The sequence below is a fragment of the Panthera tigris genome, chromosome B2 (assembly GCF_018350195.1).
Source record: "Panthera tigris isolate Pti1 chromosome B2, P.tigris_Pti1_mat1.1, whole genome shotgun sequence".
Taxonomy (NCBI): domain Eukaryota; kingdom Metazoa; phylum Chordata; class Mammalia; order Carnivora; family Felidae; genus Panthera; species Panthera tigris.
Window position 1 is genome coordinate 30,957,499 of NC_056664.1, and position 13,482 is coordinate 30,970,980.

The following is a 13,482-nucleotide window of genomic DNA, read 5'->3' on the forward strand; positions in this document are numbered from 1 at the left end:
TTATTTTTCAGTTAAGATACATTTTCCCAATAGTCCCAAGTCTAAGTGGATATTGGCAGAATAGACCTTTGCGGATGACAACCTGGGATGTGTTCAGATATACCCAGAGGTCTTGGATTTGTGCAGAGTTTTAATATCTCAGATCAGACATCTAGGCAGAAAACTATCAAGCCCATGCACCATGAGCCAGTCAGGCCTTGTTTCATGAAAACAAATCCAGTGAATTATTCAGAACAATCAAGAGTGAATGCAGGCTGGGTGAGGCTTTGCTGGGTGTGTGGTTGCAAAACTCTGAGAGATTTGGTTTCCTCCCCTGTAGAATGAAGATAAATGACAACAACCTGGCAGAAATGTGACCAGGGAAGGTGTAGCCCAAGCTAGTGTCTTAACACCAGTCACTTAACTCATGAACACCCGAGCACTGGGCAGGCTTGAGGGAGTAAGCAAAGGTGGTTGAATCTGAGTTTCTAGCCTGGGGATGTTTTGGTGAAGCATATATACTTGGGGCAGGAAGAAACAAGGAGCAGGAAAGATGGTGGGGTCCTACCACCGAGGGGCTGGGCTGACTTGTTTAGGTCAGAGTTAACCGTCTTTGTGTTTCTCAGTGGAATGAAATGTTTTCCAAATTTGGACAAGGCTGAGTAGCCAATGGGCTGCTGCAGTGAGTCCTCTGCAAATGAGCTCAAGCAAAGTTTATTGTTTACTCTGTCCTGGGCACGTGAGGAGGGCACACAGTGCCTCCCTTTGTGGATGCCACAGACATTCCACAGAGGAACCAATGTCAGAGCTGTGCTGGAGGACAGGGTGCCAGTAAAACTCCAACAAGTACGTATATGGGGCACGTATGGGGATGAGCAGGTGGGCGAGGGTTCCTCTGAGGAAGGTCACATTAGGCAAGACTGAGACGTTAAGGAGTTTGGGGGATGAGAGAGAGAGAGAGAGAGAGAGAGAGAGAGAGAGAGAGAGAGAATGAGAGAGCAAGATGATACAATGACTTGTTAGAAGGCCCGAGGCTTCGGAACGGAGGAACTCACTGGAAGAACTCACTCAGGCCAGTGAGGGACAACTGGCAGAGTGATGGAAAGAGGTCAGAGAGGAAGCTGTGCCCTGGGAATCACAGACAAGAGGTTTATAGGGGGATCCCTTGAACAGATAAGGCAGATCTGACTTGAGAGGATCATGACCTTGGAAGGAAAATGAACTTGAGGAGGTCAGGCTGGAGGTGGGCAGGGGACACTCATGGGGAAGAAGGGACACCCTGCTTGGGCCAGGGGAGAAATAGGGGTTGCCAGGAACTAGGTACTGGCCACGGATATGGATTTGAGAAAAGTCTTGAATATCTCTGGTGCATTGGAGGTAGACTGGATGGGAACATGGACTGTGTAGTGGAATGACCCTCCAGTTTCTGGCAGATGTAACTGAGTGAACCAAGGTGTCCTGCTGAGATGGGAACATACAGGTAGGGAGGGGCTGGAGGAAGCCCCAGTGCTCCAGGGTTTTCCTTCAGAGACCATAACATCCATCTTTCCTAGAGCACACTGCAGCCTGGCAGGGAGGGGACTGAATGGTGTATCCAGGCCATGCATACTTGTAATATACTAACAAGCCACAGGGTGCTGTCCATTCAGCTTGGGCAGGGCCAGAGTCCTGGAACTGGTCCTGGAAGCTCCTGATGCCCAGTAGTAACCTCTCTGTTGCCACACCTATGTGGTCTCCGGGTGAAGAAAAGCAAAGCAGCTACACCAGGGGCTTTTCAAAGACTCTTGCCTGATGGTATTCACCAACTGTCATGAGTAGTCTCAGTAGTGAACAGCCATGCATAGGGCTAGGTATTAGTCTTGGCTGTGCCATGCACACTCTCTGCTTATGGTTTAGAAGTTAGCCAACCTGGAGAGTAGCAGTTGTTCATCAAACTATTGCTGAGTCTGTACCTCTGTGTGACTCCCTGCAGGGTGGGTCAGTGTACCTGTACTGCCCTGTTTCTGTGGCTCTGATCACGTTGCTTCCTTACTGATAACTGGGGTGCACCATCCAGAGGACAGGGCAGAGTCTGCTGGGATTGTTTTTTGTAAGCTTTCACTTTCAAACGGTGCAGGAGTCAGAGAAGGGTGGATTCTCCTGTTTGGGAGTGCTTAGTGGGGGCCCCGGACCCTGTTTTGGCTCAGACTCCTGTAACCTGTTCAGGTTCTGCTTCCCACTCATCTGGGAACCACCTGCCTCTCAGGCAAGAAGACCCTATGGCATCCAACGTTGGAATTGGAAGCAGGGTTTGGGGCTCAGAGCAGCTAACTGCAAGTGCAATCTCTGAGAGCAGATTTGGGGTCTGCTGAGATCTCACACTACTGAGTTAGAGACATTCCAGAAGTCTCAGCTTTCTAAGCAGGTAAGTTGGGTCTGAGGATGCTTTTGGCCAATAAAAGGAAAGGTGGGAGCAGTTGGCTTTGAGGAAGTGGCTGAGATTGTGGTGAGGGTGGTGGTGCTGGATAATAATGAGGCTCTGAGAAGACCCAGGACAAATACAGTGATGCCTGCACTTCATTCATTTATTGACATTTGTGTAGCACTACATCCTTGCATGTTGGGGTGAGATCCCGTTACTATCCACACTTGACATTGAGGAAACTGGGGCAGAACAGGTCAAGAAACTAGCCTAAGGTGGTTGCCTAGAGAGTGGCTGAATCTGGCCACTAGAGAAGTCAGCAGTCACCTCCAGGATCTGTTCTTCTCAGTACTATTTGCTGCTGGACCCCCACTCCACCCAGCAGTAGGTGGTTTGAAACCTTTTTTGTCTGACCAGGACGCATTTTATCGTTTCTGTGCTCTCTCTCTCCTGGGATCCTCTTATTTTTTTTTTTAAGTAGGCTTCGCGCGCCGTGCCAACGTGGGGCTTGAACTCATGACTTGAGATCAAGACCTGAGCTGGAATTAAGGGTCAGCTATTTAACCGACTAAGCTACCCAGGCAGCCCCCTCCTGGATTCCTTTGTCCTGAGGCAGAAACTCCTCAGAGATATAGAGGATGAGGATCAACTTTTCATGGGGAATTGATGGAGCCCTCTGTTGGGAGTAAGGCCAGTTCCTTTGTCCTGAGCACCCTTTGTCCTGGGACCCCCAGCCCCATCAGCATAATGACTAGTAGCAAAAATTCTTCTTATTCTGGGGATTATTATCAGCCCTGACCCCTTCTGTCTGTTCTGAGGCCCAGAGCTGTGGGCTGGCCCTCCTCATTTCTGTAGGTGTTCTCCTGCCTCCTGCCCTGTGTCTCCCCAGCCCTGAGGAAATGGAGGATTGCCACAGAGGCTCTTTGCTCTCCCGTCTCGCCTCCCTGCTTCTCTTCTTCCAGTTGCCTGCTGGGGGGTCTGCAGGTAAGTGTGTCCCCATCCCCCTTCCTGCATCTCCCTTGGGTGGGCGAGAGCCTCTGGGAGCCCTGCTGTGTCTCCATCAGGACAGATGGTTATTGGTGGAGGCCCTAGCTGTAGGAAAGGTCTGGTGATCCCCCAACAACTAGGTATAATTAAATATTTAAGAAGATTCCCAGCACCAAATGCAACATGGTGCATCCACTCTAGAAGACAGTATGGAGGTTCCTCAAAATATTAACAATAAAACCACCCTGCAACTCAGCAATTGCACTACTAGGTATTTATCCAAAGGAAACCAATGTACTGATTAAAAGTGGCGCATGCACCCCAATGTTTATAATAGCACTATCAACAATAGCCAAAGTATTAGAAAGAGCCCAAATGTCCATTGACTACTTAATAGATAAATAAGAAACAGTATAGATGTACAATGGAATACTACTTGGTGAGCAAAAAGAATGAAATCTTACCATTTGCAACAATGTGGATGGAACTTGAGGGTGTTATGCTAAGCGAGATGAGTCAGAGAGAGACAAATACCATATGATTTCACTCATATGTAGAATTTAAGAAACAAAACAGCAGAGGGGAAGGAAAAGTAAGATAAAAACAGAGAGGGAGGCAAACCATTAGAGACTCTTAAATATAGAGAACAAACTGAGGACTGCTAGAGGAGAGGTGGGTAGGGGATGGGCTAAATGTGTGATGGGCATTAAGGAGGGCACTTGTTGGGATGAGCACTGGGTGTCATATGCAAGTGATGAATCACTGGGTCCTACTCTTGAAACCAATACTACACTGTATGTTAACTAATTTGAATGTAAATAAATAAATTAAAAAAAAAGGAAGAGTCCCAGGACCATAAAATAAGGGAAGGGGATCAAGACAGTTGTCCAATGAGGAGTTTATGTCTTACAAAGTAAAAAAAATGTGAATTTCACTATGAAAAGTGTGAAAATAAATTTCCTTTTATTTTTTGTTTGCTGGCTCTATTGGTATCTAAGTAGTTATTTGGTTATTAATTCATTACATTCCATAAATATTTACAGGGTATGAAGTTTGTGTAAGGTGCTGATCTATGTACAAACCAGAGTCCCTGTCTCCACAGAGCTTACATTCTGGCAGGAGACAGCGAGTACTAACTACCTCAACTCCATGGAATCTATGTCTGTTAGAGGAGTGGACAGTATGGGAGAAGGAAGTAGAACAGGGTGGGCAGTCAGCGGTGTAGGAGGGTGTGTGGGCGGGCAGCAGTGCTCCATAAGGTGGTCGGTGTAGGCAGTGAGATGGGAATGAAGATGTGGAGTACCATCCTGTCCGGATCCCCATGGAAAGAGGGTTTCCAGAGTGGGGAGCAGCCAGAGCAAAGCAGGCAGTGTGCCTGGGTGTTGAAGGAGCAGAGGAGGCATGTGTTGGGTGGAACAGAGTGAGCAAGAAAGAGAAACAAGAGTTGGATGTCAGAGAGCACTGAGCGATCATCCTTATTGGGCTTGCAGGTCACTTTGGGAACCAGAGAGGCATTGGGGGGCTTGGATAGAGAGGGGACATGGTTTTACTTGCAGGTTAAAAGGGTCACACAAATGGGGTCGGGAAGAAGATAGTCCCAGGGAGACTAGTCACTGTCATTCCTCAGGTGAGACAGATAGTGACTCAGCCAAAGTGGAGTAGCACAGGAGATGAGAAGTCACTCTTTGGAGATCCAACAGGGTTCTTTCTGCAGAAGTGTCATGTCGTGACATGTCCACCATGTCTCAGAAGACCAAGGCCTGTGAAAAGTCGTGGTGATTTGGGTGCTTGTGTGATGGAGTGAGGGCAGGTTTTAATGGAAATAACTGTGGGCTCTAGTTTTTAATGCACATGTAATTCAGCAGAGGAGAAACACATGGGCAGAAATAATAAACTTCAGTCAGTTTTCAGTCCTGTTTTAAGAGGAGCCAAACTGGAGCTGTGATCTCAGAGTATGGTCCCTGGAACATCAGTCTCAGCATCCCTGGGAACCCCTTAGAAATGTGCATCGTTGGATCCACCCCAGATGTACTGAGCCAGAAGCTCTGGGGGTGGAGCCCAGTGTCAGTGTTTTACAAGCATTCCTGGTGATTGTAATGCTTGTGGAAGGTTAGAACCCCTGAGTTAGAGAGTCCTTCATGGAGGGCTGGAAACCAGGAACACAGGCTGCTGAGGGAGTCTCTTTGATATCATTTCCGGGTTTCAAAGGTGTGGTAAGATGATCTTGTCCCAATTCAGAGTGGTCACAGCTCAGTCTGTGAGGTCAGAGCCTCCCACCTGCTACTCACCCCTGCCTGCCTGGGTCCCCCACCTGACAGTATGTGTTCCATGCCTCCCTACCTGTGTCTCTCCACTTTCTCACTCCTGTGTCTGTGTCCACAGAGGAGTTTGTGGTGATTGGCCCCTCGGACCCCATTGTGGCAGTGATGGGTGGGAACGTCACGCTGCCCTGTCATGTGTCCCCAGCCATGGATGTGGAAAACATGGAGCTGCGGTGGTTCCGCTCCAAGTTCTCAGAAGCAGTGTTCATCTATGAAAACCAGCAGGAACAGAAAGAAGAGCAGCTGGCTCAGTACACAGGGCGGACCTCGCTGGTGAAGGACTTCCTCAGCCAGGGGGAGGCCACTGTGCGTATCCACAAGGTCCAAGCTTCCGACAACGGGCTGTATACCTGCTTCTTCAGAAAGGGAAATTTCTATGAAGAGGCCAGTTTGGAGCTGAAGGTGGCAGGTGAGTGGCTCATCTATATTTAGTGTCCTGAGTGTTGGAGTTGGGAGCGACATCAGGGGCCAAGTGAATCAGTCCCCTCATTTTAGAGATGAGGAAAGGAGTGATTTTCACTTATTGCTTAGTTCAATAGGAATCCTTATAATTCTTTTTTTTATTTTTTAATGTTTATTTATTTATTTATTATATAATTTATTGTCTAATTGATTTCCATACAACACCCAGTGCTCATCCCAACAGGTGCCCTCCTCAATGCCCATCACTCACTTAATTCTTTTTTTTGTTGTTAGAAAAATCATCAGTTTATTTCTTTTTTTAAATGTTTATTTATTTTTGAGAGAGACAGAGACAGAATGCGAGTGGGTTGGGGCAGAGAGAGAGGGAGACACAGAATCTGAAGCAGGCTCCAGGCTCTGAGCTGTCAGCAAAGAGCCCGACACGGGGCTCGAACTCACAAGCTGCGAGATCATGACGTGAGCTGAAGTCAGACGCTCAACCAACTAAGCCACCCAGGTGCCCCAATCATCAGTTTATTTTTAAGTTTTCTTTCCTAAAAGAAAGTATTACGACTCGAGTATAAAATCACATTTTTGTTAAATTGATGAAAAGTAAATCAGAAATATTTCTTTTGATTTACAACTCTGTCATCAATGCATGCAAGTTCATGAGTACATTGTTTTAAAATTTTTCCTCTAAGGACTGGCTAATTATCTGTTACTCAACACCCCTTGCCCCCATTTTTGCATTAATTTGTCTGTCCTAACAATATACCAGTATCTTTTTTTTCCCACACTGAACTTTATTTATTTATTTATTTATTTATTTATTTATTTATTTAATTTTTTAAAATTTACATCCAAATTAGTTAGCATATAGTACAACAATGATTTCAGGAGTAGATTCTTTAGTGCCCCTTACCCATTTAGCCCATCCCCCTCCCTCAACCCTTCCAGTAACCCTCAGTTTGTTCTCCATATTTATGAGTCTCTTCTGTTTTGTCCCCCTCCCTGTTTTTATATTATTTTTGTTTCCCTTCCTTTATGTTCATCTGTTTTGTCTCTTAAAATCCTTATATGAGTGAAGTCATATGATTTTTGTCTTTCTCTGACTGACTAATTTCACTTAGCATAATACCCTCTAGTTCCATCCACGTACTTGCAGATGGCAAGATTTCATTCTTTTTGATTGCCGAGTAATACTCTATTGTATATATATACCACCTCTTCTTTATCCATTCATCCATCGCTGGACAGTTGGGCTCTTTCCATACTTTGGCTATTGTTGATAGTGCTGCTATAAACATGGGGGTGCATGTGTCCCTTTGAAACAGCACAACTGTATCCCTTAGATAAATGCCTAGTAGTTCAATTGCTGGGTCATAGGGTAGTTCTATTTGTAGTTTTTTTGAGGAACCTTCATAGTATTTTCCAGAGTGGCTGCACCAGCTTGCATTCCCAACCCACTTAATTCTTTATACCCTTTTAAGATATATAGAATCCCTACTAAGTGCCAGGTCCCCTCTGGGCACCTGAATACATCAGTGAACCAAATAGAGATCCCTGTCCTGCAGAGTTTATGTTAAAGACAGTAAATAGACAGACAGATGGGTTATAGAGGATGTTAGATGGTGGTGAGTAGAGACTTAGCTAAGTGGGTATCTGGGGGTGAGAGTTCCAAGCAGAGGAATACTCATGTGAAACAACCAAGGTTGGAGTGTGGCTGGTGTGTCTGGGCAGACAAGGAAGCCATGTGGTTGGTGAGACAGGTGGATGGGAGGTTGCTGAGAAGTGACAATCCTGGTCCACGGGCAGAGAGAAGGGATTGATCTTGAACAGTGCATGAGGAGTACACACTTGAGCAGGTACTTGAGTGAATCTAGAAAGTGTTCCAAAGAGCCCTGGTGGATGATGAAGGGCACAGAGAGCATGGTGATTGTGGTTATGAGCAGTTCAACAGTTAACCAAATAGGCCTGGGGCTGGAGTGGCCCGGGTGGGAGAACTTGGGAAGAAGTGGTGAGGGGTTTTGAGGTTAGGGGCGATGCCAGACCATAGAAGGCTTTGTGTGGTGTATTACGGAGTTGGGAGGAAGAGCTGAGGAAATTTTAAACAGAGCAGTGAAGGGAGGTGTTTTTGGGAGGAGGTTTGCTTTGACAGCTGTAAGAGAGGGTACATAGAAGGTGAGCAAGACTGGAGAAAGACATGTAGTTACAGGGTGGGGAGGATGGTTCCCTGAATTGATGTCAGAGCAGTGGGGTGGGAGAAGAGAAGGGGTTCCAGTGTCAGAGATGTTTGGAAAACAGACCCAACTGAGTGGGTGGATTTGGGGACACAAAGAATTTGGGGGTTGGAGAGAAGGGATTGGAGACTCCCAAGGTTTTTTTTTGTTTGTTTGTTTTAATTGTTGTTTGCGTGTTTTTTGGCAATTTGTTGTTTAGTAGTAGTATTTAGAAGTATTGCTATTTTGTGTTAGTTGTTGATTGCTGTCATAATGCTGTGCAACATAGACAGAAATCTCAGTTGCGCATAGTAACAACCATTTATTTACTGTTGAGCATTAGGGGAGTTCAGCTCACCTGAGCTGTGTTTGACAAATCTTAATGGTGCTTACTCATACATCTTAAGTGTAGGGGAAATATAATTAAAGACAAAGTCTCCGAATCCAGAAATCCTCTTCACAAAGGTAGTGGGGAGAGAAAACATTTTTATTATGGCATTAGCATTAACCAGTAAGTGATGTGCACCCCAGAGAATCTACCAAGGGATTGCAAAGACAGAAGAAATGTTACCTTTTTACATAGCCATGCAGACGCAACTTGTTACATACATGTTCTGGATAAACAGTTACTAGCCCTCAAGCGGACTTGACGGTATCATTTGTCATGGGCAGCGCACCCTAAATGTACTTGGTAATTGGGGTGACCATCTATGTTAGCTGATTGGCTTTATCCCAAGGAAAACAAATTCTCCAATCTTAAAAGTTAAAAAAAAAGCTTTTTAAATTCCAGTGTAGTTAACATGTAGTTTTATATAGTGGTTCAATATAGTGCAATATAGTGGTTCAACACTTCCTCCTTTTACTCAGTAGAGATTTCAACAGAAACTTGTCAGGCCAGGAAGGAGTGGCACGATATATTCAGAGTACTGAAAGGAAAAAACCTGCAGGAAGGCTGTCATTCAGAATGGAAGGAAAGATGAAGAGTTTTCCAGACAAATAAACGTTAAAATAGTTTGTTTTTACAACTTCTCCATCTTTATGACAGGAAGTGGTTTTGCACTTGGGCCCTGGTCCCCAATGAGGTTAGGCTCCTACACTCCCCCAGTAACTGGGAGAGAGGGGTGCTGTCCACCTTGGTGTTAACAGTTCAGAAAGAGGGCTCCCAAGGTCTTGAGAAACACATTCCTGGATCACAACCCCGACAAAAGGCCTATGTAGTTTTCACAAAGGACTTATATACATTTCAAAGAGGGGAGAAAGCCCCCACAATCACAAATTTCCTCAAGTAAATGGCATAAGAAAAAGGATGGGAAGGGACCTTACTTTCAACAGGGACAAGAAGCCTCTGCCTTTTAATATATTTTGTCCTGACAGTCGACCTTGGCTAGGTTTACTCACATGGGTGAAGTTCATTGGGCTGTTGGCTGATCTAGGACACTTTGGCTGGAAGGACTGCTCTAGCCCAAGCATGTCCTTCCTGTGGCAGAGGGCAAGGCAATGGCACAAGTACTTTCCAACTCTGCTGGAGTCACATTCCCTGAACTCTCAGTGGCCCAGATAAGTCCCATGATGGAACCCGGAAGCAGAGTGTGAAGGCATTAAAAATATGTGGCAGAAGGTGAGCTGGATGTGAAACAGGCTTAAGGATTGGGAATATTTTCATCATCAGCCTATCACAGAGAAGCCAAATATGAATCAGTTCAGGGTTTGAGTCTGAAGCATCTGTGAGGAATCCTGGCAAAGCTAACATGTGGATATTAGCGGGAGGAGCTCAGGAAGTAGGTAGGGTTGTCAAGGATGGAAATGATTTACCACAGGGCAGTGAGTGTGCTAGTGGATGCCCTGGAGAGTGTGTGAGGTGAGAAGAGCAGAGAAGGATAGAACTTGGGACGAAATTCCTTTGTGTTACTCTGGGTGATGGACTTCCCAGCTTCATGGATGGGAGAAGAGCCCTGCCCTCTGCAGGTCCCCATGCTCCTTCCTTCTGTTCCCTGTGGCAGGACCCCTGCTCTAATCCTTGCAGGGACCACTCCCCAGGGAGCCCTGGAATGCAATGCTACACCAGAGTTGTGCAGAGGAAGGCTCTGCTGGCATCCCTGGATTCTGGAAGGCCTCCTTGTGCTCTCCAGCTTCTCTCTCACAGGTGTGGGCTCTGTCCCTCAAGTGCACATCACAGGGCCAGAGGAGGACGGGGTCCGAGTGGTGTGCACGGCCTCGGGATGGTTCCCAAAGCCCCAGATACAGTGGAGAGCTGCTAATGGGGAAAAGTTCCTGACATTCTCTGAGACCCATGCCCAAGACACTGAAGGGCTGTTCAGCGTGGAGTCTGCTCTGGTGGTGAGGGACAGCTCTTCAGGGAACATGACCTGCTCAGTCCTCAACCCCGTCCTGGACCAGAAGAAGGCGATGGCCATTTTCATCCCAGGTCAGCACTACTTCCCATTCCCAGCAGGGCCAGAGGGAGTGGCCTAGGGCTTCTGTGAATGTTGGGCTTGGCTGCCCTGGTCTGTGCCGCTGATGGGGTCTCTGGCTGGCCACAGAGCCCTTCTTCCCCCAGGCCTCTCCGTGGAAGCCAGCTTTCATAGTGAGCCTTGTGGTGCTGATGCTCTCACTCCTTGGAGCTGCCTATTACATCAAGACAGAACATACTGTAAAGAGGCAGGAGATGCAGGAATGGGAGAGACTGCACAGGGACAAGGAGGAGGCCCGGCGGACAAAGGAGGAGGCGTTGAAGGCCAGAGGTAAGGCAGCTCAGGAGCCAAGGCAGGCAAGTGTGGAAAGTGGTGCAGAGGACAAGCTGACAGCAAGGGGCTTGGCTGGAAGCAGGTGGCTGGACAGGTCCAGAGAGGACAGCTGGAGCTGTGGAGGCGGGTCTGGAGTTAGATCTTCAGGATACCGAGAAGTCCTTTTATGGGTTCTCTAGGTGCAGTCTTTCCTTTCTTAAGGATGGGAGTTCAGACTTATTTTTCACTCTCTTTCAGATGAACTCCAAGAAGATCTCGGTAAATTCTGTTCTTTCCCCAGAAGTTTCTGAGTCCCCTGTGTAGGAGACACTCTGGTTATTAGCTCACCAGTTTCCTGTGTTGTCTTTCAGGCAGGAGGAAATCCATTTACCTGGGTGGTGAGTGACTCTCCAGTTGTCTTTGGGTCTCCTGTCCTACCTAAGCTAAGGTTCCCTTCTCCTTGTTTCAGGCACAGACATATGGACCCTTCCCTGAGGCAGAAGTGGAAGCTGGTGGGGGGCAGGACCCTGCTCCATGGACTTTCCCTATCTGGGGTGCTGTTTCCCACCCAGTGCTTGGGAACCTGGGGTGATGGTGGTCCTTGGAGTCTGTCACGCATCTTGTCTTTTTGTCACTGTTTATTCCAGTGGTAATCTGCCCACCATCTTCCTAACTTTTTAGCCTTCAGTGCAACTAGTTCTCATTCAAACTGGATGCTCTGAGATTTGGTAAAGACGCTATGTAAATAAATGGGGTCATTAAGTTTAGGAGTGTGTCCCCTCCATGTAACACCATCCAGGGAGAGTCTTTTCTCTCCAGTTCCTGGAGGTGCTGGTCACAAAGTGATGGGTAGAGGACTGGGCAGACCACGGGTGGGAATGTGGTGGGGTCAGGTGTCAATGCTCCAGAACAGTGATGTGTTTTCTGAGAAAGTTTGGCCCTTTTTACCCCAGATCCCACCTAACGTCCCTGTCCTTAATTCATGTCCCCTTTTGTGTTCTTTCCCAAATATCTCTTTGCTGGAAAACATTGGATGTAATAATGATTTCTGTTTATAATTATGGAATAATTTATATTTTATTCCCTAAAATATTTTCATAGAAGCAAAACTGAATGGAGATAGAATAAGAATATTTGAGGTTTTTAAGGCACAGGATACTAAATGGCTTTGCAAAAGGTCACAGAGCTGCAGCAGGCTGGGGTGGAACTCAGCCTGCAATTCAGGCTTTCTGACCTGTGATCCAGGGAATTTCCCCCAATACTCTGTTGTCTGCACATCGCAGGAAGATATCTCCTCTCCAGCCTCCCTACTCTGTTAGGAGTGTCACCTGTAGTACAGAGAGGAGGGAAGGCCAGTAGATCAATGCTAAGCATACTTGTTCTGGCTCATATTTCACTAGAGTGTGTCCCTTTTCAGGCTGGAGGAAGGCGCAGTTGTATGCAGGTGAGTAACTCAGTTTTCTGTGCCCTTACCCCTTCAGCCTCAACTCTTCCCCCTTCTCTGTCAGTGGACCTCATACCAGGACAGGGTGGGTGTCCCTGTTCTCCTTGTCATGTTTGTCGTTTCCTTGTGAAGACTTCAGGGACTCTTCTGGGAAACACAGATCTGCCTCTATTCTGACCAGTCCTCTACTGTAGGTCACTATTAGGATTAGCAACTTCATCTGAACACACCTTGTTCAACTGATGCTTTTGCTGGAGCAGTGACGAAAGAGTGCTCATTTATAAGGACAGTTGGAACACAGTAATGGCTTTGTAGACCAGAAATTGCTGTCTCTAGAAGATTTCAGATATCATTCTTGCTTGTTTATGATTCAGGTATTCCTAAGGGGATCCTTGGTTCTAAATCCATTTTACCCTGAAATTCCTACATCTTGCGGATCTACTTTTGATTTTCCTGTTTTTTGTCTTGGTCCCCTGGAATGGTGGTCATCATTTGTTTCCTCATGCTCCTTGTCCAAGTTGGGTTTCTTCCTCTAAACTTCCCTGCTTGCTGTGAAAGTAATTGCTTTAAACTGCCTGTTCTGAATCTGAGATCCAGAGCTTCCAGGATATTTATGGACTCCTGGTGGTGGGTCTGAGAGCTACCTGCAATTATATACAAAATCTTATGTGTATGTTTGTGTAACAGAGGAAGAACTTAAAAAAAAATTTTTTTGAAAGAACTGTAACTTATAATTGTTCACAACCATTATCTCCATTTTAGGAGAATTGCATGTTTACCTGATGGGCTTGTTACTGGTTTGATTTATCAGGGCAATGTGTGAAGATACGACAGGAGAAAGTTAGAGGAGTGACAATTGTTTACCAGAGAAAAGTTGGGAACAAATCAGGGAAAGAAAAGCAGTGAGGAAGAGAGGAGATGAGAAGGAGGTAGAAATCCTGTGATTCCTCTTGGAGAGATTTTGGGTAGCTCAGAGTGGTGGAAGAGAGACCACAAATCATAATCA

General features: G+C 46.4%; 1 protein-coding gene across 3 annotated transcripts in view; it reads left to right on the plus strand.

Moving 5' to 3' along the window:
• LOC102962187 (butyrophilin-like protein 1) overlaps positions 1 to 13,482 on the plus strand; it is a 56,827-nt gene that overhangs the window by 39,883 nt on the left and 3,462 nt on the right. For 2 of the 3 annotated variants that reach the window (XM_042986047.1, XM_007093267.3), the window contains 8 exons: positions 2,225 to 2,383; positions 3,236 to 3,364; positions 5,750 to 6,097; positions 10,453 to 10,734; positions 10,850 to 11,050; positions 11,291 to 11,311; positions 11,404 to 11,430; positions 12,450 to 12,476. In XM_042986047.1, the coding sequence (XP_042841981.1) occupies positions 3,280 to 3,364; positions 5,750 to 6,097; positions 10,453 to 10,734; positions 10,850 to 11,050; positions 11,291 to 11,311; positions 11,404 to 11,430; positions 12,450 to 12,476 (991 nt within the window). In that variant the 5' untranslated portion in view covers positions 2,225 to 2,383; positions 3,236 to 3,279. Of the gene's footprint in view, positions 1 to 2,224; positions 2,384 to 3,198; positions 3,365 to 5,749; positions 6,098 to 10,452; positions 10,735 to 10,849; positions 11,051 to 11,290; positions 11,312 to 11,403; positions 11,431 to 12,449; positions 12,477 to 13,482 lie in introns of those variants that run through there. The other variant, XM_042986048.1, reaches the window with a different exon arrangement.